Source organism: Cnephaeus nilssonii (genome assembly GCF_951640355.1).
Source record: "Cnephaeus nilssonii genome assembly, chromosome: 1".
Classification (NCBI taxonomy): domain Eukaryota; kingdom Metazoa; phylum Chordata; class Mammalia; order Chiroptera; family Vespertilionidae; genus Cnephaeus; species Cnephaeus nilssonii.
In genome coordinates, this window is record NC_137072.1 from 61906927 (window position 1) to 61928775 (window position 21849).

General features: G+C 36.7%; 1 protein-coding gene across 8 annotated transcripts in view; it reads right to left on the reverse strand.

Moving 5' to 3' along the window:
• The window catches only part of PTPN13 (protein tyrosine phosphatase non-receptor type 13), a 199370-nt gene that overhangs the window by 130918 nt on the left and 46603 nt on the right, over positions 1-21849 (reverse strand). For all 8 annotated transcript variants that reach the window (XM_079770823.1, XM_079770825.1, XM_079770824.1 and 5 more), the window contains exons 3-4: positions 3364-3542; positions 1381-1446 (exon numbers count right to left, since the gene is read on the reverse strand). In XM_079770823.1, the coding sequence (XP_079626949.1) occupies positions 1381-1446; positions 3364-3542 (245 nt within the window). The remainder of the gene's footprint in view (positions 1-1380; positions 1447-3363; positions 3543-21849) is intronic.

The following is a 21849-nucleotide window of genomic DNA, read 5'->3' on the forward strand; positions in this document are numbered from 1 at the left end:
TGGAGGAAATTAATTCCTTATCCAGTAGTATATATTCTTTACTGCATTTTACCTTTTGATATACCAAAAAATTATTAGCAGAGCATTAATATACATCTCCCAACATAGGAAGTATTATAGAAAAACTGTGGCTTTTCTGTATATAAAGAAATGGAATTCTTTATTTAAATATTTTGGTCAGTATTTACAATATAGATATCATTTTGGGGGAATAAACAATTTCCTAATATTCAATAAAATGTAATATTTTAAATATATATTTACTATAGATTGATACTCTTATGATAACTTAGAAGAGATTCCAAATATTACAATGACTAAAGATCATTTAAATATGTTTTCATTATGATGGTGAAACAGAGAAGACAAAATGTGAGATTTTTTTTTTTATTAGCTGGATAATCTGTAGATTATATCCAAATATCTCATAAGCATACCAAGAAATGCAAATTAAAATCACAAAAAGAAGCCACCACACACTTGATAGAATGGTTAAAAAAGACTGAAAATAGGAAGTACTGGTGAGGACTGGAGCATTACTGATGGGAGTTAAAACTGGTACATCCACTTTGGTTTAAACATATGCTTTCCCTGGGACCCCTTCACTTCTCCTCCATTTGGGCATTATATCATATTTTAGATATAGCTTAGATATAATCTCCTTTATATTCTAACCCTTCAAGTCTATTAGAGGCTCTATCTCTGGTTTTCCACAGCACCCTCCATTTTCCCTAACATAGGGTTTTTAGGAATCAGAAGTATTATAGAAAACTAGAGGCCCGGAACCTGAAATTCGTGCACTTGGTGGGGGAGGGGTGTGCGGTCCCTCAGCCTGGATTGCGAGAGGGCACAGGCCAGGCCGAGGGACCCCACCAGTGCACAATTGGGGCGGTGAGACATGCAGGAGGTTGGCCAGCTGGGAGGGACCTTGGGAAGGCTCCAGGGCGTGTCCGGCCTGTCTTGCTCAGTCCCGATCAGCCAGACCCCAGCAGCAAGCTAACCTACCGGTCAGAGCATCTGCCCCCTGGTGGTCAGTGCATGTGATAGGGAGTGGTTGAGCGGCCTTAGCATATCATTAGCATATTATGCTTTGATTGGTTGAACGGCCAACCGGACACTTAGCATATTAGGCTTTTATTATTTACTATAGGCCCAGTAAATAATAATTTTATCCATGCTGTTGCAAATGGTAAAATTTCATTTTTTTTATGGCCGAGTAATATTTCATTGTATATATTACCACAGCTTTTTTATCCAATCGTTTACTGATAGGCACTTGGGTTGCTTCATATCTTGGCCATTGTAAATAACACTGCAATGAACACATGGAAGAGCTTTTTTAAAAGTGCAAAGTTCTACAAATGTGAAGACTTGACTTACTTGGCTCTGAGGTACTTCATGATCAGCCCCCCAATATAATGTCATTCCAAGAGAATAAATATGGATCTAGGAATATAATTTTTTTTAAAGTCATTTTATGGTAAAACAAAATTTTTAAAAATTTAAGTACTATATATTGATATCTTTTGTTCCAAAGGAAGTATAATACATAACTTGATAAAATCATTTTGTATTTTTAATAAAAATGAGAACTTTTAAAATAGAAAATACAACTAGAAATTGTTGAAAATCCTCCCCCCCAATTCCCCAGCCCATCCTCTAAGCAGCCATTTTTATTAGTTCTTATCCATTTTAAAGTTTATTTATGCAAACTCAAGCAAAACTTAAAATACATTCTTATTTTCACCTTATTCTACAAAAGGTCAGAAACTTTAAAAATTACTTGCATTTTTAATTTAATAAGAGAGATATTTCCATATCAATGCTTAGAGATCTCCTCATCCTTTTTTAATACTGCAGAGAACTCCATTTTGTGGCTTAGCACTGTCTATTTAGCCAATCTATTATTAATGGGCAATTAGGATTTTCCCAAACTTTTGCTATTACAAATAATGTTTCAGCAAACAGTATTGTGATATGTCATTTTGGACATTCAGGTATTTCTCTTGAATTGATTCTCTGAAATTACAGATAAAGGCTAAATCTTCTGTAGTTTTGATACATGTTGTTATGTTGTCAGATTTCCCTTTCTACCAGCAACATATAAGAGGTTTTTCACAAGTCTTGTCCATAGAATGTTATGGATATTTGGATTTTTGACAATTTGAAAGTGAGAAAAAAAATCTCATTGCAAGCATTTTTTTTCTTATTATGAATTCATGGGGTAGTAGTTGGAGAACCAAGCAGGGTGAAAAAAAAAAGATTACATACTTTTTGATTTAAAAATTTTACTACTAGCAATTTATTATGTTAATTTTCATACTTCTGTGGAATGTTGTAAGAGAAATTATATTCATAGCAATATTGAATTTTCCAAGGTTCCATATCTAAATTATTACATAACATATACTATATTTGTTCCCATTTTTTTTCATAGCCTTAACAATGAAATCAGGTCTTCTTCTGGTCACAATGGCATCACCATCCTCAGAATGAATATTTCTATCATAAACTTTTCTTCATTATTTCATCAAATGAATCGACAAACTCAGTATGCTTTGCTTCCACTGTACTTATCCTGCATTTAGTTCTTTTCCCTATATTAATATTAGATTCCTACACAATCTTTCATACCACCTAGTTATCCACTTTTCTCAAATTTACCCTCTGAAATAAAAAAATCCCATCATATTACTCTCCTAAAATTAGGATAGCTCACCACTGACTCAGAAGAAAGTCTCAAGTTTTGGCATTTGGAGTCTTCCTTATTCAGAGCTATAGCTTTCTTTTCTTTCTCTAAGCACAGCCTGCCAGGTAGTAATGCTCTAGCCCAGTTGGTCTAACCAAACATTTCCCCATCACAGTGAATCATTTCACATACTAATAACCCTGAGTGAAATGCCTATTTCTACCTATTTTCACTTTTCTAAGTTCTACTCATTCTACAAAGCCCAACATAAATACTACCTTCACTGTGATATCAATCTACACTAAAAAGAACTTGTTCCTCCTCTCGATTCCCAAAATACTTTATACCTCTAAGTAGCATTTACTTCATTCTGCCATCTATTACACATTGTTCTATAGATGTTATCAGGATCAATTCTGTATTTTTTATATTCCTTACAAGCACAATGTTTTATACACAGCATGTATTAAATACATCTTTGTAAACATCAGTTAATAATGGCTCACATTTTTTCATATTTTTCTTAGTTCCATAAAATTTTATAAAACAATTTTGAATTATTAATATAAATATGAATTTCTTAAAACACACAATCATTTTTATATTTTTCTTCAGAGGGTTGAGGTAGGGTAGCCCAAACAAAATCAAGCCAAAAAAAAAACCTTAACAGTTACCTTTTCGACATCTGAGAGAGAAGTTAGTGATTGATTTTGAAGAACCTCAGGTGCAGTGAATGCTCGAAGATCCTTATTGGAAATATTTTCATCTGTAAATGACACATTTCCAGATGGCAGCAACAGCAGAGACCACGGAGAAATGATAAAGCCAAGGGCAGCAGGATCAGCTATGCTTACTGGTTTGTAACCGAACATAATAAAGGAAAAAGAAAAGATAATTTCTCAAAATTATAATCAGAGACACTGCAGAGCACTTAAATTAGTATCCCAGCCTATTCATATTACATGGTAATTGTAAAGTTACATACACCAAGTCAAAGGAGAGTTTCATATATCGAATACTGTTCACATTATTAACTATAGTGCCTTGATGGAGCTTAATTTTTCAAAACCTAGATGGAAGATCTTAGAAACTATAAATAGAGAACTTTCATTGTCAGTGTAAGACTTAAACAAGTTTAAGTACTTTATCACAGTGAGATAGATAGATACTTAGGATAGAAATGATAAGGATCAGTAGTTTTTAAACATTTTAGGGGGATCATGGATTCCTTTGAGAATATGGTCAACACTATGATCTCTCTTTTAAGGAAACTACCTATAAAAACAAAACTCTGTATACAAAGGAGTTCATAGATCTTCTTGTAGCCCATTTATTGACCCCAGGTTAAGATTCCCTAATTTAGATTATAGTGGTCTGAAACTGATAGGAAATAATCAATTTGATAGTTCATCAGATTTGAAATTAGTAAAGCTTTCAAGTACAATGAAAGGCTCTTTTTGTGTGTCAAAAGATATACCTGTCTGAACTTGGATTTTGTTGTGTTAGCATTTGTTCACTATTTCTCTGGAATTTCAAGTAGCTTATATATTACCAAATATGATAATAGGTCTCTAATTTTATTTTAATGTTTACCTGTATGGGTGCCTAAGAGCTCATGTTTAGAAGTATTTTAAAAAATGCCTTAAGATTTCAGCAGTTCTCCTTTCAAAAGTAAACCTATACATTAGACTAAACAAAACAAACTTATTAGAGGGAAATTTATTTTGTCCTCCTATTTCAAAAATAAGTTAACATAGGTTTTAAAGTAACTGCTAAGTGAACTGGATTATAGACTCAAGAAACTGCTGTAGGAAAGTCACAGAAGGCCTGTGACCACCAGTGCCATTATTATTCAATCTGATTGGGTTATACTGGTATCTAAGTCAAATCATAAGAAATTGGCAAAAGTCTAGGCAACAGTTTAATCAAACATACAGTATTTATGTGTTCCTAAAAACTACCTTTTTATTGGAACTGAATCATTTATCCTTTCTGAGTTTTTAACCTCTACCTGTGGCCAAGATTCTGATCTTTATGTCAATAAAAAAGTAAGCTATTAAAATTCATTCCTCCTTCGAAGATTAAAAAGCCAACTATATATGTTCTCTTGTTTTTTTATGAACCCCTAACTGTGTCAAGGAAGAAAATGTGTTTGAATGCATCCTTTAATCAGTCAGCACATGTTAGATTGCACTGAAGCAGAGTTACAGACCAATGGTTCACACAGTCAGACCCATCCACACATTAGTCTGCTAAAAAATATGGCTCACATGTTTATGGCAAAATATGTTTCAATGAACCATTACAGCTGGTAAGCCTAGACAAATTGTTGCCTTTCACAGCCACTTTATACATTTTCTGTTAAACACTTCTTAGGTATCTCGGAACAATATTTTCTTTGCCAAAGAATGCTACTCAAAATACTGAGGTATCACATGTCACTGCATTATAAAAGAGTCTACAACAAATTATTTTCAAATCAGCAACTACAGGGCACACTAGGAGACCATAATATCTGGTATGAGATGATGATGGCCTGTAACCAGACTGGTAGCACTAGAGGTAGTGAGAACCTGCTAGAAACTCAATGTATTTCCATTGAACTAGAGCAGTAGAGCCAATGACAACAGAATTTTCTGACAGACTGGATGTGGAGTGGAAAAGAGGAATCAGGATGACTCCAAGATTCTGGTCTCAATAACAGAAAGAATGGAGGACTATCCACTGAGGTAGAGAAGACTACCTATAATGCTGTTTGCTGAGGCAGCAGTTTGAAGATGGTAGCTAGAAGTAAACTTTACTTTGGGACCTATTCAGTTTGAGATATCTGTCAGATACTCAAATGGGGTGTCAAGTGGGCAGTTGGATCTGGAATTTGGGAATAAGATGTCAAGAAGACATATTTTTGGAAGTAACTGGCCTAATGGATGCTATTTAAAGCCCTGTGACTGAATGAGACCACCAAAAAGTGAGTTATGACAGAAAAGACATCAAGACCAAGGACTGAGTCCTGGTGTATGCCCACTCCAAGAATGCTCCTTCTCAGTCCTTTTCCAGGCTCATCTTCTCTTGGTCATCCATGCAAGTATGGTGCTGTCATATCCCTACCACATTTCTCCTTTCATTCATCATCCTCAATCTCCACCCCACTATTTTAATTTGTTCTTTTTTTAGCCCTTCCATCCAGTTCCCCAGTATCCAGCCCTAAACTGAAGACAGGAGGCTGGGATTCTAACTCTCATGTTTAATTCCTTATTTTGGGACAGAATTATTATTTCTGGCATACCTGTTACCATCTGAATTTATAAATTACTGGGAATCACAGATAACAGAGGCACAAATGCCTCCCAGAAGTCTAAATGCTATGTCCTGTCCTACCATCCTGGATGCTGGTACTCACTCAGATCAGAGAAGAGCTTGCTGCACATCTCCTCCTTATCATCCCTGGCCACAGACTACACTCTCCCTTGACAGGGTGGCATGGAACAGAAACTGTGGGAGGTAAAAGCAATCCATAATTGCTTATCACTCTGAAATTACTAAGAGATTTCTTCACTTTACCAGCACAACCATGGTGAGAAAACACATTATTCTGGCAAGAACTGTATTTTTTAACTTTTGCTGTATATAATAGGTGTTTGTTTGCTTATTTGTTTTCTATGAACATAATTTAAGCACTATACATATTTAAACACTAGTGGCCTGGTGGTGCACAGATTCGTGCACATTGAAAGGAAATTAATTAGAAGAAAGATTCATGTTGTAATTACGTTACTACAAAATATTACATGTCAAAATAGTATATATAATATCCTATATAATAAAGAGGTGATATGCAAATTGACCATAACACCCTCACAAGATGGCTGCATATGACTAGCCTGGCAGGGGGGTTAGTGAGGGACGACCAAACGACTGAACAAGCAGGCTGCATGGGGCGACCAGGCCGGCAGGGAGGTTAGTGAGGGATGACCAAACGACTGAACAAGCAGGCTGCATGGGGCAACCAGGCCGGCAGAGGGGTTAGTGAGGGATGACCAAACGACTGAACAGCAGGCTGTGTGGGGAGACCAGGCTGGCTGGGGGAGGGGGGGGGCAGTTGGGGGTGACCAGGCCGGCAGGGGGAGGGCAGTAAGAGGCAACCAGGATGGTGGGGGGAGGCAGTTAGGGGCAACCAGGCTGGCTGGGGGGGGGGGGTGGAGTTGGGGGTGACCAGGCCGGCGGGGGGGCAGTTCGGGACGACCAGGCAGGCAGGCAGGTGAGCAATTAGGAGCCAGCGGTCCAGGATTGTGAGAGGGATGTCTGACTGCCGGTTTAGGACTGATCTTAGTCCTAAACCGGCAGTCAGACATCCCCCACGGGGTCCCGGATTGGAGAGGGTGCAGGTTGGGCTGAGGGGACCCCCCCTCATGCACGAATTTCGTGCACCGGGCCTCTAGTAGTATTATAAAATTAAAACACGTGTGCAATTGGCGCCAGCAAGAGCTTTATATGTATCGCATATGCGCGAGTCAACGCTTATTTTTAAATTGCCAGTGCGCGTGATATGTACTGGCTGGTTGGTTGGACAGTCAGATGGACATATGGTCGGTCACTTAGCCTTTTATATATATATAGGTAACCTTCCAAAATTTACAGGTCATTTGCTCATAGGATCCATAGTACTACTAGGGAGATTAAATGTATATATAGCAAGAAAAAGAATATAAAGGTGATTTAGAGTATAGCAAAGTTACCTCAACTACAATGAAAAGAGAATTAATTTCTTTTTTTACATATGGCCCTTTAGATGAGTAAGATTTGACCAGGGTTAAGGGGGATATTCCAAAGAGAAGAGCCAAAGCAAAGGCATGTGGACAGGAAATCATTAAGTTTGTACATGGAACAATAGGAATTTTGGACAGAGGAATGGTGGAGAAAAATAATGAAAATACATTAGCAAGGTTGGTCATATTTTGGTTGTTAAAATACACACACACAAATGACATAAATATTTTCACTTGATTTTTAAATTTCTTGTAATAAAGCACCTGTGACAACAAACTACATTGCTGTTGAACGCCCTATATACACACACACAACTTTAAGTACCAAATTCTTTAGAAAACTATTAAACCACAAAATATATTTTAAAATAATTGTAAAGTGTTATGCAAACATACAAGTGAGGAAATTTAGAATCATGGCTAGAATCAGTCTAATTTACTTTCATTATCTATCTAAAAGGAAGGAATTTAAAGCAAATGTATTCAAAGTCCTTCACAGAATGCTAACAAAAGAATATTTTAAAATGAAATTCCAGAAGCTTGTAATTTAATGTCTTATAATATTTCAGTTGTGTGATAATTGTCCTCAAGAATGTTATTATTATGAAAGAGTAAATCTGATGTGAACTGATTCCAGTAGTCAAACAATTCTATTTATAGACCTTACCAACATTCCACAGAAAAAGTTGCTTAAACAGAATTTCAGGCAGCTAGAAGAAAGGTTAGAAATAAACAGAAATCTGATATGTAAAGAAAGGTCTTAGAGCTTCCTTCCAATAAAACCTTCAACTAACACATAGCTCCACATATTTTTTTTCTGAGAGATCTTGCCATTTCCATTAATTGGTCCCCTATATTTTAGTTTTTGGCTTTCCATTTAAGGTATTAAAATTAGGGAAATGATCAAAACTGGGTATCAAATATGATAAGGGAATACTAACCAAAAGTATCAGGAAATCATCTAAAGTCTTAGAACAACAATGACACCTATTTTACCTGAAAAAAATCCCTTTGACTATTTAGGGACAAATAGAGTCACTGTAGTCTTCCCATCTATACATATAAAAGCCTAAGTGACAGAACGACCGAATGATCGGTCAACGGGTCACTATGACATGCACCGACCACCAGTGGGTCTGTCCCCTGATGGTCAGTGCACTCCAACAGCCAACCTCCCGTGGATGGCCAACCTCCCACGGTCCCTCTCCTCCCCTCGGCCAGCCGGCCCCGATGGCCCCTATCGGGCTGGTGGCCAACCTCCTGCAGTCCCCCAAATTTGTGCACTGGGCCTCTAGTTTTATATATGACTAGAGGCCCGGTGCACAAAATTTGTGCTGAGGGGTGTCTCTCAACCCAGCCTGCACCCTCTCCAATCTGGGACCCCTCGAGGATGTCCGACTGCCCGTTTAGGCCCGATCCCACTGGGATCTATTTAAAAACCTGATCTTATTGTTAGCTTATTAATTTTGTTGAAACAACTCTAGAACCAAGTGCTAAGCTTCTTTTAAAGCACTCGCATTTATTTTGCCACCTAACAACTTCATGACAGCTTCTGTAGATCATACAGCTGCCACATTATATTTTGCCAGACAAAATAAACTATAACTGAGGTAATTAGTAATAGAAATAAGTTTTATGGTAAAGGCCTTTTATAAAGCATCAGGTTTTTGGTTTGTTTTTCAATATGGAAGATTCAAGTTAAAGGAGATCTTCTTCCACCCTTGCTATCTGCATATAGCGGGGGGAAATGGGAGCACAATTTAAAAAAAATGATCTCAGCGACTTCTCTTTACTTTTAAAGGCCTGCTCTATACAACAAAGACTGAAAAACCAGTCAAGGGGTGACTACCATTTATCTCATTTTTGGATAATTGATGAAAAGGTCAATGAATATTAGTTAATATTTCCAGTTTCAGAGGGGAAAGAAAATATATAGTTTTCTAGAGAGGAATTTGCTTTAATATGATGATATGATTCCACAGAATCCTGATATGTAACTACTTATGAAACATATTTTTGTGATCACTAATGCCATTCTCTCCTGTTCTTCAATCACTGCCCCCCGCACCCTGCCACCTCCGTTTACATTTTAAAGAAAGTTTCCTTCTCAAAGAATAAAGGGGAAAGGAGGCTTATTTGGATGATAAACTATTTCATTTTTCAAAAAGAAATATTAAGGATACATTCTTCACAAAAATGTTAACCATGACTAGTGCTCATCACCCTAAAAAAGTCAAAATCTTAACTATTACTAAGTGATACAAGGCACAAAGCCACCTTTTAATTCTTTTATTTGAGAATAGGGTGAAGTAATTGTAATATGTATTCTTTGAAAAACTTGGTTACATAAAGTAGATATTTACTCTATCTCAGATTGTTGAGTAAAAGAAGGCAGAAAACACAAGAGTTCACATTGTATTATTCTATTTGTATCATGTTTATTTTCAGGCAAAACTTAATCTGCATGATATGTCATAATAATGATTACTCTTGGTAACCCAGAATTGACTGATTACAGTGGAGCATGAGGGAGCCTTCCTGGGTGCTGGAATTATCCTGGGTGCTAGAATAATTCTAATACCCAGTGGTGGTTATATGAGTGTACACATTCATAAAATTCTTCAAGCTGTACAATCAAGAATAATGCTTTTTACAGTATATATTTTATCTCAACATTTGAAAAAAATCCCTATCTATATATATAAAAGGCTAATATGCTAAGTATCTGACAGTCTGACCAGTTGCTATGATGTGCACTGACCACCAGGGGGCAGACACTCAATGCAGGAGCTGCAGAGCTGCAGTGTCTTGGCAGGGTTGGTTCTCGGGTGACGCAGGATTCCTTGCGGGGCCTCACGATTCTACCTTTGGCCATGGGTTATGTTGTTGCTGGGGCACTGTCAGCCCGAATCTGGTTTACTGCACACTTGCGTTTGCGTTCCACACCCTGTACGAGAGCAACTTTGCAGAGTGCCCTCTTGCACTCTGGGGATGTCGGAGAGCTGATTTCAGCCCGATCCCCACAGGCCAGACCGAGGGACCCTACCTGCTGGAGAGACACCACTCACTCTGCTGATGCCGGGGAGGGACCTCAGCCTGGGAGGTTGGCTCAAGGGCATGTCCGGCCCCTCTTGCCCAGACCTGCCCCATTGGCCACCTTCTAATTAATTTCCTTTCAATGTGCCCGAATCCATGCACCAGGTCACTAGTAAGTATATAAATTGAAACAATAATTATAATGAGTAAAATCACAAAAAAATCAGCAAGTATGGCACTAGAGATAGAGAGCATGGTCTGCAGCAACTTTCCCTTCTACATGTATGATTCTTTAAGTTTATAAAATGGTCTGTAAAATCTAGAGCCAAATTACTTCAAATCAAAACAAGTGTACGTATTGACTATGTATTTGTGAGACAGGAGAGGTTTACTCTAAGTGCTTCAAACACTTGTTAAACAACCCACATTATTCATTTTTTAAATGCTAGATATTAAATTAATTTCGTGTCTTATAATTTGTTTTCAGGGAACAAATAGTGTAATTTTATCAGGTTCAAACACATTTAACTTGAAGAACCTGATAATTCTGGTCTTATAAATGCTGGGCAAGATGTAGCATGTCAAAAACAACTGATGCACCCTGTTAAACAGGAAAATTGTGATTGTAGATAATTGAAAATGTAATACAGACAAGTTCGGTTTGGGTCTTTTAAAAGCCCTATACACTATTTATGCAAAAGCTCTTAATCCATAAAAACTTGCTATATTTCCTATAAAGGCTTAAAAAAGTCAGGAATTAAATATTTAAGTTCTGTGCTTTGTCTCCCTTCTCACACACTGAGTTGCTTATTTTCCTTTGGTTCTATCAGATTGAAAGTTTTACATTTTCCTTCTATGGTTTTATGATTATCCTTTCCACATTTAAGAATATTTGACTATGCTAACTCTAAAGTCAATATCTCTACAATTCTCAAGAACAGAATCAAACCCTTAAATTGTTTTAATTCCTATTGTTTATATCAATCTAAATGTTATTTTATTTGTAATTCTGAAGTTACATCATTATTAAGCTTTTATACAGCTAATGATTGTTTAGATTTACCATCATGTTGACTAGTTCATTTGCTATCTTCTTCCTTCTAACCGAAATACATTTTTTATTAATTTGTTCAGGTTTCCCTGACAGTAATACTCTGTTTTCATATGAAGATGCACTGCTTTGATTTTTTTTCTTGAACCACGATTTAGCAAGACATCAAATTCTATCTGCACATTCCAGTGCAGTAGCCATTAGCCACCTGTGGCTTTTTACTGGAAAACATTTTCTTTTAAAAACAATGAGTTTCAGCCCAGCTGATGTGGCTCAATGGTTGAGCACCAACTTATGAACCAAGAGTTCACTGGTTCCATTCCTGGTTAGGGCAGATATCCAGTTTTCGGACTCGATCCCCAGTAGGGGGCATGCAGGAGGAGGCAGCCGATCGATGTTTCTCTCTCATTGATGTTTCTATCTTTCTATCCCTCTCCCTGTCTCTCTCTCTAAAATCAGTAAAAACATATATTTTTAAGAACAAGACAAAAAAAAAGAATTTTAAATTAATAAGGAAAAATGTCAAGCTCTTAATTTAAAAACTATAACAATTTTTGGAAAATATTTGATATATTTTTAAAAGAAGCTTTAATTAAATAACTGCACATATTGAAAGAGTACAATTTGATGTTCTGATATGAATATACTCGTGAAACTATTACCACAATGAAGATAAACATATCCACCATCCAAATGTTTATTCATACAATTTTGTAATCCCAGTTTCCTCCTCCCCTTGTGTAACTCTCATCCCCAAGTAATCAACTGATCAACTTTACCTTTATTGTCTAGTTTGTATTTTTTAGAATTTTAGATTAAAATCATACAACATGTATTATTTTTGTCTATTTCCTTCTCTCAATGTAATTCATTATTTTGAAATTAATCTATGCTGTTGCATGTATCAATAGCTCCTTTTAAAAATATATACATCTTTATTGATTTCAGAGAGGGAAGGAGAGGAAGAGAGAGAGAAATATCAATGAGAATCATTGATCAGCTGTTTCCTGCACACACTTCCCCCCTGGGGATCACAACCCGGGCACATGCCCTGACTGGGAATCAAACCATGACCTCCTGGTTCATAGGTCGAGGCTTAACCACTGAGTCACACCGGCCAGGCAATTTGATCCTTTTATTGTTTCATTACATGGACATACCACAATTTGTTTACCCATTCACGTTGATAGACATTTGGTTTCTAGCTTTTGGCTACTGCAAAACAATCTGCTATGAACATTCATGTACAAGTCCTTGTATGGAAATATATTTTCATTTCTTTTGGTAGTACGTGTATATTTAACTTTTTAAGAAACTGTTAAACAGTTTCCAAAATGTAAAACCATACCATTTTCCATTCTCACTAGCCATGTATAAAAGTTCCACTTGCTGCCAAGTCTTTGCTATTCTTGGTGTGGTTAGTCTGTTAAATTTTAAACATTCTAATAGATGTGTACTAGTATTTCTGTGGTCTTAATTTGCATCTTCTTGATGATTAATGATATTAAGAATTCTGGATTTCCCTGATGACTAATAACTTCATGTTATCTTCTTTGATAAAGTTTCTGTTCAAATCTTTTGTCCAATTTTTGGGGGGAGTTGTTTGTTTCTTACTATTGAGTTTTGTGAGTTCTTTAGTTTTATATAAGTCCTATATCCATTATATAATTTACTTACAAATATTTTCTCCCACACTTTAACTCCTTTCATTCTCTTAATGTATTTACTAGAAGAGATGCTTTTAATTTGGATAATGTCCACTTTATCTTTTTTTTTTTTTTACAAATCAAGCATTTGGTATCATATCTAAGAACTGTTTCTCTAATCCAGGGTCACAATTATTATCTCCTACTACAGGCCTGGTGCATGAAATTCGTGCACGGGGGGGAGGGGGGTCCCTAAGCCTGCACCCTCTCCAATCTGGGACCCCTTGGGGAATATCCGACTGCCTGGTCCCCCTCAACTGCCCTCCCCTGCAGGCCCGATCACCCCCAACTGCCCTCCCGTGCTGGCCATCTTGTGGTGACCATCTTGTGGCAGCCATTTTGTGGTGACGTGGGGGCAGCCATCTTGTGGCGGCCATTTTTGGTGACGTGGGGGTGGCCATCTTGTGATGATGTTGCGCGACGCCACCTAGGCTTTTATTATATAGGATGCTTTCTTCTATAACTTTTACAATTTTAAGTTTTATATTTAAATCTATGACCCATTTTGAATTAGTTTTTGTATGTGGTATGGGGTAAGAGTAAAAATTATTTTTAAAAAATGTTTTGGGCCTGGCTGGTGTGGCTCCGTGGTTGAGCTTCGACCTTTGAACAAAGAGGTCAGGGTTCAATTCCCAGTCATGGCACATGCTCGGGTTGTAGGCTTGATCCCCAGTGTGGAGTGTGTAGGAGGCAGCAGGTCAATGATTTTCTCTCATCATTGATGTTTCTATCTCTCTCTCCCTCTCCCTTCCTCTCTGAAATCAATAAAAATATATTTTAAAAAAATTTTTGGTATGTGGATATCCAATTATTATAGTCCCATTCCTGGAAAAGACTATCCTTAGTATCTCTCTCAAAAATCAATTGACTATATAAATGTGGATGTCTTCTAGAGTTTATAATGTTCCATTGATCTATTTGTCTATTTTGATTAATATAGCTTTATAATAAATGTTGGAATAAGGTTATGTGAGTCCTCAAATTTTGGTCTATTTCAATGTTGTTTGGGCTATTCTAAATCCACTGAATTGTCTTATGGATTTTAGAGTCAACTCACAAATTTCTAAAAACAAACAAAAAACCCATTGGGATTGCATTGAATAAATAAAGAATTTAGAGAATTTAGACAACAATATTGAGTCTTCTGATCCAGGAGCACAGCATATCCTTCCCATTTATTTAGGTCTTCTTTAATTCCTCTCAGCATTGTTTTTTAGTTTTCATTATATAGGTCTTCACATATTTTGTCAGATTTATTCCTAATTACCAATTTAAAATGCTAACTTACAGGGGAGCATTGGGCAGCAGCAGCTTGTCCCAGGTTAAACCCCTGAACCTGTCTCTAAGAACCTCTTTTTTCTGACTTCTCAGTGACACAAAGCAGCCCCGCCTAAGCTCATTTCTTTCCTATAACATTTCTAGAGCCAAAGCAGTCCCATCGATGCTCTCCCCTGTTGTTTCTCCTATCCTAAGCCTTTCCTTGTTTCACTGTCCCCAGCTTAAATAAACATACTCTCCAAATCACCTGGACTCATCTTGTGAAATCTTTCCTGCACAGGCTGGCCTGAGGCAGACCCACTCTGGGCCTGGTCCCTGTCTGGTAATATTTCAACTGAAAGGACCAAGTGAGATTTCAGACAGGGAGAAGCAGTCTTCACAATTTTGTAGATTTCAACATAGAAAAATTGCAATCTTAGCCCAGCTGGTTTGGCTCAGTGGCTGAGCTTCGACCCATGAACCAGGAGGTCATGGTTCTATTCCTGGTCAAGGGCATGTGCCTGGGTTGCGGGTTGGATCCCCAGTAGGGGGCATGCAAGAGGCAGCCAATTGATGTTTCTCTCTCATCATTGATGTTTCTATTTCTCTCTCGCTTCTTCTCTCTGAAATTGATATATAGATATAAAGAAAAATTGTAATCTTAGCAGGAAAAAGTACCATGATTAATTGGTGATGTTTGTCATGGCATGCAAAGGAAGAGGGTGGGATTTATGCCATGTATTTGCCATCCCTCATCTGGATAGCCTTTAGTCTTCCAGTGATTTCTTTTTAAATTATTTTATTGATTTTACAGAGAGAAGAAAGAAGATGGGGAAAAAGAAAGAGAGATGGGGGGAGAGAGAGCGGGAGAGAGAGAGAGAGAGAGAGAGAGAGAGAGAGAGAGAGAAATATTGATGAGAGAGAACTATTGATCAGCTGCCTCCTGAACTCCCTCCACTGAGGATCGAGCTTGCAAGCCGGGCTTATGCCCTAACCAGGAATCAAACTGGTGCTTCTCAACCAGAATGCACTAGACACATTGGATGGTGCATGGGACAACACTCAGCCAACTGAGCCACCAGTCAGGCCAGTTTTTTGTTTGATTGTTTGTTTTCTTAATGTGCAGAAACCTCTTCAGGGTCCCTAATTACAGAACATCATAAAGATTCAATCAAGGAAATCATCCTCTGGGGTTTTCCACTTCCTTTTTCTATTTGCTTCATACATGGCTAGTGTACAAAAAAAAAGTTACTTTTCTTTCTTTAATCCTCACCAGAGGGTATGTTTTTATTGATTTTTAGAGAGAGAGGAAGAAAGAGAGAAACATCCATGTGAGAGAGAAACATCAATCAGTTGCCTCCCATAAGCACCCTGACCAGGGCTTGAATCTGAAACCTAAGTATGTGCCCCGACCAGAAATCAAAACTGAAATCTTTTATGGTGAACAGGACGATGCTCCAACCAATTGACATCACCTGGCCAGGGCTACAAAAGGTTACTTTTAATCCTTCATTTCCTACCAAGTCTATTTCCTTGTTCACAGAGAGCCAGCTAGACTATCTCAGAACCTCTAGTAGAAAATTATGATCTAATAGCAATTATATTTGCAAAACCCTGTGCACTTTGGTCCCAAAGTCCATCATTCAGAATTAGAGCAAGAACTTTCTATCTCAGTTTTTTTATTGGAGTTGCTTATGTGTGCTCCTGCATCCTGAATCCTGTGTGCTACTGGTGAAAAAACCTCAAGCTTCTTCTTTATCAGAAGGCAAGTTTCCTCATTGGGGGCTGTAGCCCTCATGTGACCAAGGAGAAGACCAGAAGACCTGTGCTATAGCTTGGACAGCAGAAGACTGTTTTTTAGAAACCAATCACTAGACACAACTCAAGACCCAAAACTAAGCATCGACCCATGAACCAAGAGGTCACCAGTTTGATTGCGGGTCAGGGCACATGCCTGGGTTGAGGGCTAGATTCCCAGTTGGGGATGTGCTGGAGGTAGCTGATTGATGTTGATGCTTCTCTTTCATCGATGTTTCTGTCTCTCTAACCCTCTCCCTTCTTCTTTCTCTTAAAAAAAAAAAAATACTGGTGGGGTGAGGTCCTCATCCCCCATGTTGCTCCTGGAAGTGGATTTCTTTTATTATTTATTACTAGAGGCCTGGTGCACGAAATTCGTGCACAGGAGGGGGGGTCCTTCAGCCCAGCCTGCACCCTCTCCAATCCAGGACTTCTGCAAGATCGGGCCTAAACCGGCAGTTGGACATACCTCTCGAAATCCAGGACTGCTGGCTCCTAACTGCTCACCTTGCCTGCCTGCCTGATTGCCCCTAACCCCTCTGCCTGCCTGCCTGATTGCCCCAAACCGCTCTCCCCTGCAGGCTTGATTGCCCCTAAATGCCTCTGCCTTGGCCCCTGCCAACTGTGGCTTTGTCCGGAAGGACGTCCAGAAGACGTCTGGTCTATCAGGTTTAATTAGCATATTACCCTTTTATTAGTATAGTTTTTTAAAAATATATATTTTAATTGACTTCAGAGAGGAAGGGAGAGGGAGAGAGATAGAAACATCCATGATGAGAAAGAATCATTGATTGGCTGCCTACTTGCATGCCCCACACTGGGGATCAAGCCCACAACCCAGGCATGTGCCCTGACTGGGAATGGAACCATGACCTCCTGGTTCATAGGTCAAAGCTCAACCACAGAGCCACACCAGCTGGGCTGAAAGTGGATTTCTTTAAAAAAAAAAAAAAAAAAAGGACCCAAAACTCAACTCTCAGAGTATAATTCATTTCCCATTCTTCTACTAATGAACCTTGAGAGCTGATTTGAAATTTCTGGTGGGGGAGCAGGCCATGTGTGCACCTATAACAAATAATAATTTTGCTTTATCTGAAAAGGTTATCTTGTGGACTGGAAAAAGGAGTTTTATGGAAAGCAATCTCACAGGGTGATCTGATCATAAATTCCTATCTGGGCAGTTCATGGTGGGTAGTCATGCTCTAGGCATACAACTTCTTTACTACAAGACTTATCTTTGCCTTAAGCAAGTACTGTTCATTGTTTCTGTGCACCTAGGTTAATATACCTTTGAAATGCTCCCTAGTAATGTTAACCTCATAGAATTAGTTCAGGCCCCTCAAAAGAGTATATAATTTTAACTACCCTATAATCCAATCTTCACATGACCACCACCAAGAAAACAGAATCCATTTGCAATCCCATTCCCAAACTGCTTCCTCTCACCTTCTTTGCCTTTATGTAATCTTCCTTACTTCCCTCCTTAATTTCAAAGACATAAAAGGAGCTGTGAAACTTATTCTCAGGAGCATTTGAAATCTTGCTCCTCAGCATATGTTTGGCTCAAATAAGCTCTAAAATTTTTAAAAAATAAAATAGTATTTTAAAATTTCAATTTCCAACTGTTCCTTGCTACTGTCTATGAACATAACTGATTTTTGTATACTGATCTTGTATCCCACAACTTGCTGAATTCAGTTCTAAAGATTTTTTTTCTGGATTTCATCAAATTTTCTATGTAGATATTCATGTAATTTTCAAATGAATAGTTTTACTGCTTTCTTTCTAATCTGGATGCCTTTAATTTCTTCTTCTTGCCTCATATGCACTGTTTAGAATGTTGAGTGCAATGCTGAATATAAGTAAAGAGAGCAGAAATGCTTATTCTGATCATAGGAAGGAAATTTTAATGTTTCACCATTAAGTATGATATTACCTATCCATTTTTTGTAGGTGCCCTTTATCAGTTATAGGTAGTTCTTTTTTAAAAAATATATTCTTATCGATTTCAGAGAGGAAGGGAGAGAGAGAGAGAGATAGAAACATCAATGATGAGAGAGAATTATTGATCGGCTGCCTCCTGCATGTCCCCTACTGGGGATGGAGCCCACAATCCAGGCATGTGCCCTGACCGGGAATCAAACCATGATTCATAGGTCGATGCTCAACCACTGAGCATGCTGGCCAGGCGAGGTAGTTCTTTTTTATTAACAGGTGCTTTTTTTTTTTTTTAAATGAGGAACTGATGTTGCATCTTATTAAGTGTGTTTTCTACATCTACTGAAATGATCATACGGTTTTGCTTCTATTTAGTTTAATAATATGATGAATTATACTGATTGATTTGTGAATGTTAAACCAATCTTGTATTCCTAGGATCTACTTGATCATGATGTATTTATTATCACCTTTATATATTGTTGGATTCAATTTGTTAAAATTTTGTTAAGATGTTTTGCATTAGTGTTCATAAGGTACTAGTATATTGGTCTATAGTTTTACTTTTCCTAGTGTATTTGTCTGGTTTTGATATTATAGTAATGCTAACCTCATAGAATTAGTTGAGAAGTATTTTCTCATTTTCTATCTTCTTCAAGTATTTGATATAGAATTGCTTTTTCTTCTTTAAATTTTTAAATTTCCCTAGTGAAGCAATATGAGCCTAGAATTTTCTTTGTGGGACATTTTAAACTATATATGCAATCATCTTAATAGATATAATAGATATAGGAATTCAGGTTGTCTGGTTGTTGTTTTTTGTGAGTGAGCTTTTTTTGGTAATTTGTGTCTTTTCAGGTGTCCATTTCATGTAAATTATTAAAATTCCCAACAATTTTATTAATAATTTTCCTTATTATTCTTTTAATATCTGTATAATATAAAGTGATGTCACTTTTGTCACAGACATTTTTCTAAATATACTGTTGCAATGCGCATGGAAGAGCTATCAATTTTAATACTTTATTTTAATGTGTAAATAAAGTGGTTTTACAGGTCTAAATAGGTATTGCTCATTAAAGCTTACTTTAAAATAGATGTATCATTTCTATTCTGCCAATATTAATTCTTATAAGTCATGTAAACTAGGCCTTGTTTCTTTATTTCTAAAAATGATTAGTCAGGTGAAATGGATGAAGATCTTTCTAGTTCAAATAGTTTAATTTCATAAATAAAAATATATGTGTATGTGTGGCTCTGAGTTTATATAGTTCTTACATGTTTATTTCCCTTTCAATAGCAAAGACATTTCCCTGAAAATATTTATTCAATGAAAGCAATTCTATAAAATAAAAACAGGAAGCACTTAATATTTCATATAATTCTGCTGATAATAATAACAGGTCATTCTCTAGTAAGACTGTTTGTTTAAATAGGTACTTACAAATCCTAATTTTTAAACACTTCTTAATGAGTGAAGAGCAAAGTTATTTATTTAATATCTGTCCTAGCTATCTGTAGTAACTTGTAGTTTTCACTCATGGGTATAACAAGCATTTATAATGAAATACAGCCAAAGGATTCTATATACCCTGTTCTCTGAATATCCAAATTTGTTTTCCAAAAACAATAAGAAATGTGATATGATCTCAATTTTCCCAGGACACTTGCTGGTAACTCTGAATTTGTTTATTCAGAGTTACAGCAACTTTACTTGTTTGTTTTTAGTACTTTTCTTTATCAAAATGCTTTATTTGTTATCTTTTAAATGGTTTAATTTACAAATTTCATGAATTTGTTATTTTATTTGTTAAACAGGAAACCTGAAATGATTACAGACATAATAAAAGGAATTTACATGGGATTTCTGTCCTTGCCTAAGCCAGGGAGACTGGGTCTTTCCCTCTCATTAGTTGCGAAGAGGCAATTTCACAACAATCAACTACTTTACACCTTAAAATTCCACAGATTCAATGGTGGATTTTTTGCAAAGAGCAATCATTTCATCACTTTTTAAAAAAAAATCACTGTTTTGGGCAACTAATATAATTGTAAGCTAATTTTTCCAAGGCAGCAATAATTTCCCAGAATGTGTATGAGAATGACATTGCTTTTTATTATCTAGGACCACTAAGCTACTGCATGAGTTTATCCATGATGTAAAAGCTAAAATCTTAAATGTATATGTTTTTCAATCAGTTAATAAGCTATGCTTTCCAATCTGTTAATAAAATGGAATAAGAAGCATATAATTAGGAAGGGAAGACCCTTAATAAAATTTCTCCAGAATTTTTATTTCAATGGCCACATTTAATTTTTCAATTTAATTTTTGGCCTTAGCTGGCCAAAAATAGTGAAATCCAGCTATCTACTATTTATAAGAAATACCTAAGTTTCAACACAGATAAGTTGAAAATGAAGTAGGAAAGATATTCTAGGTAAAATGGCAAGGAAAAGGAAGCAGAGGTGGCAATGTTAAGAGCAGACTAGGCAGAATTTAAGGTAAAGAGTAAAAAGAAAAAAAAGGCTTAATTTAAATTGACAAAAGATCCAATCTATTTAAATTAGCCATTATACATATCACATAAAATTGCATGAAAACACATGATGACAGTAGTAAGAAAGACAAAAACATCATTATAGTGGAAGATTTTAATTATCCTGAAATATCTGACAGATCAAGAATACAAAGCAATAAAAACCTAGACAAATTTTCAAAGCACATGCATGAATTAGCTTAAATTATACCCTAGACACAGAAAATATTTTCCAAATTCCCAGATTATTTATAAAATTAGACCATGGGCAAGACCACAACCAAATCTCAAAAAATTCTAAAAAGTAATCACATAGATGGCAAATTTTAATAAACACAAGACAATAAAACTAAGAAACTTATATATAACACAGGAAAACCAATTATTATCCAACCAAACAAATAAATGTTTAGAATTATACATTTGAAAAAGTTTTACCTTTCCTCCTCTGAAGAGAAACTCATATGAATATGGTGTCTTCCAACAAAGTCATGCTTAGTAATGGTTATTATTTAAATATTAACCACAAGTTTGTATGTGTGTGTTTTTTAAAGGTTAAAATTGCAAGGAGACTCAAAAAGATGAAGAAATAATTATCTTGACCTGTGTTCAATAACCCTACAGTAGAAATGCTTATTACCAGCCTTTTACTAATAGGAATGTCAACTTTCACTTAAATACTGAAAAACACATAGGAACATACAGGTTAAAAAAGGTAGGAAGAGTCCTAGTCCGTTTTGCTCAGTGGGTGAAGTGTCAGCCTGCGGACCAAAGGGTCCCAGGTTGGATTCTGGTCAAAGTCATGTACCTTGGTTGCAGCCTCCTCCCCAGCCCAGGCCTTGGTCAGGGGCTCGTTCAGGAGGCAACCAATCGTTGTGTTTCTCACATAAATGTTGCTCTCTGTCTTTCCCTCTCTCTTCCACTCTCTAAAAATCAATGGAAAAATATCCTTGGATGAGAATTAACAAAAACAAAACAAAACAAAACACAAAACAAAAAGGTAGGAAGAAAAAGCCATTCCTAAGAACCAAAACTAAGACACAGAAAAGAGAAGAAAACAAATTTTAGGAAA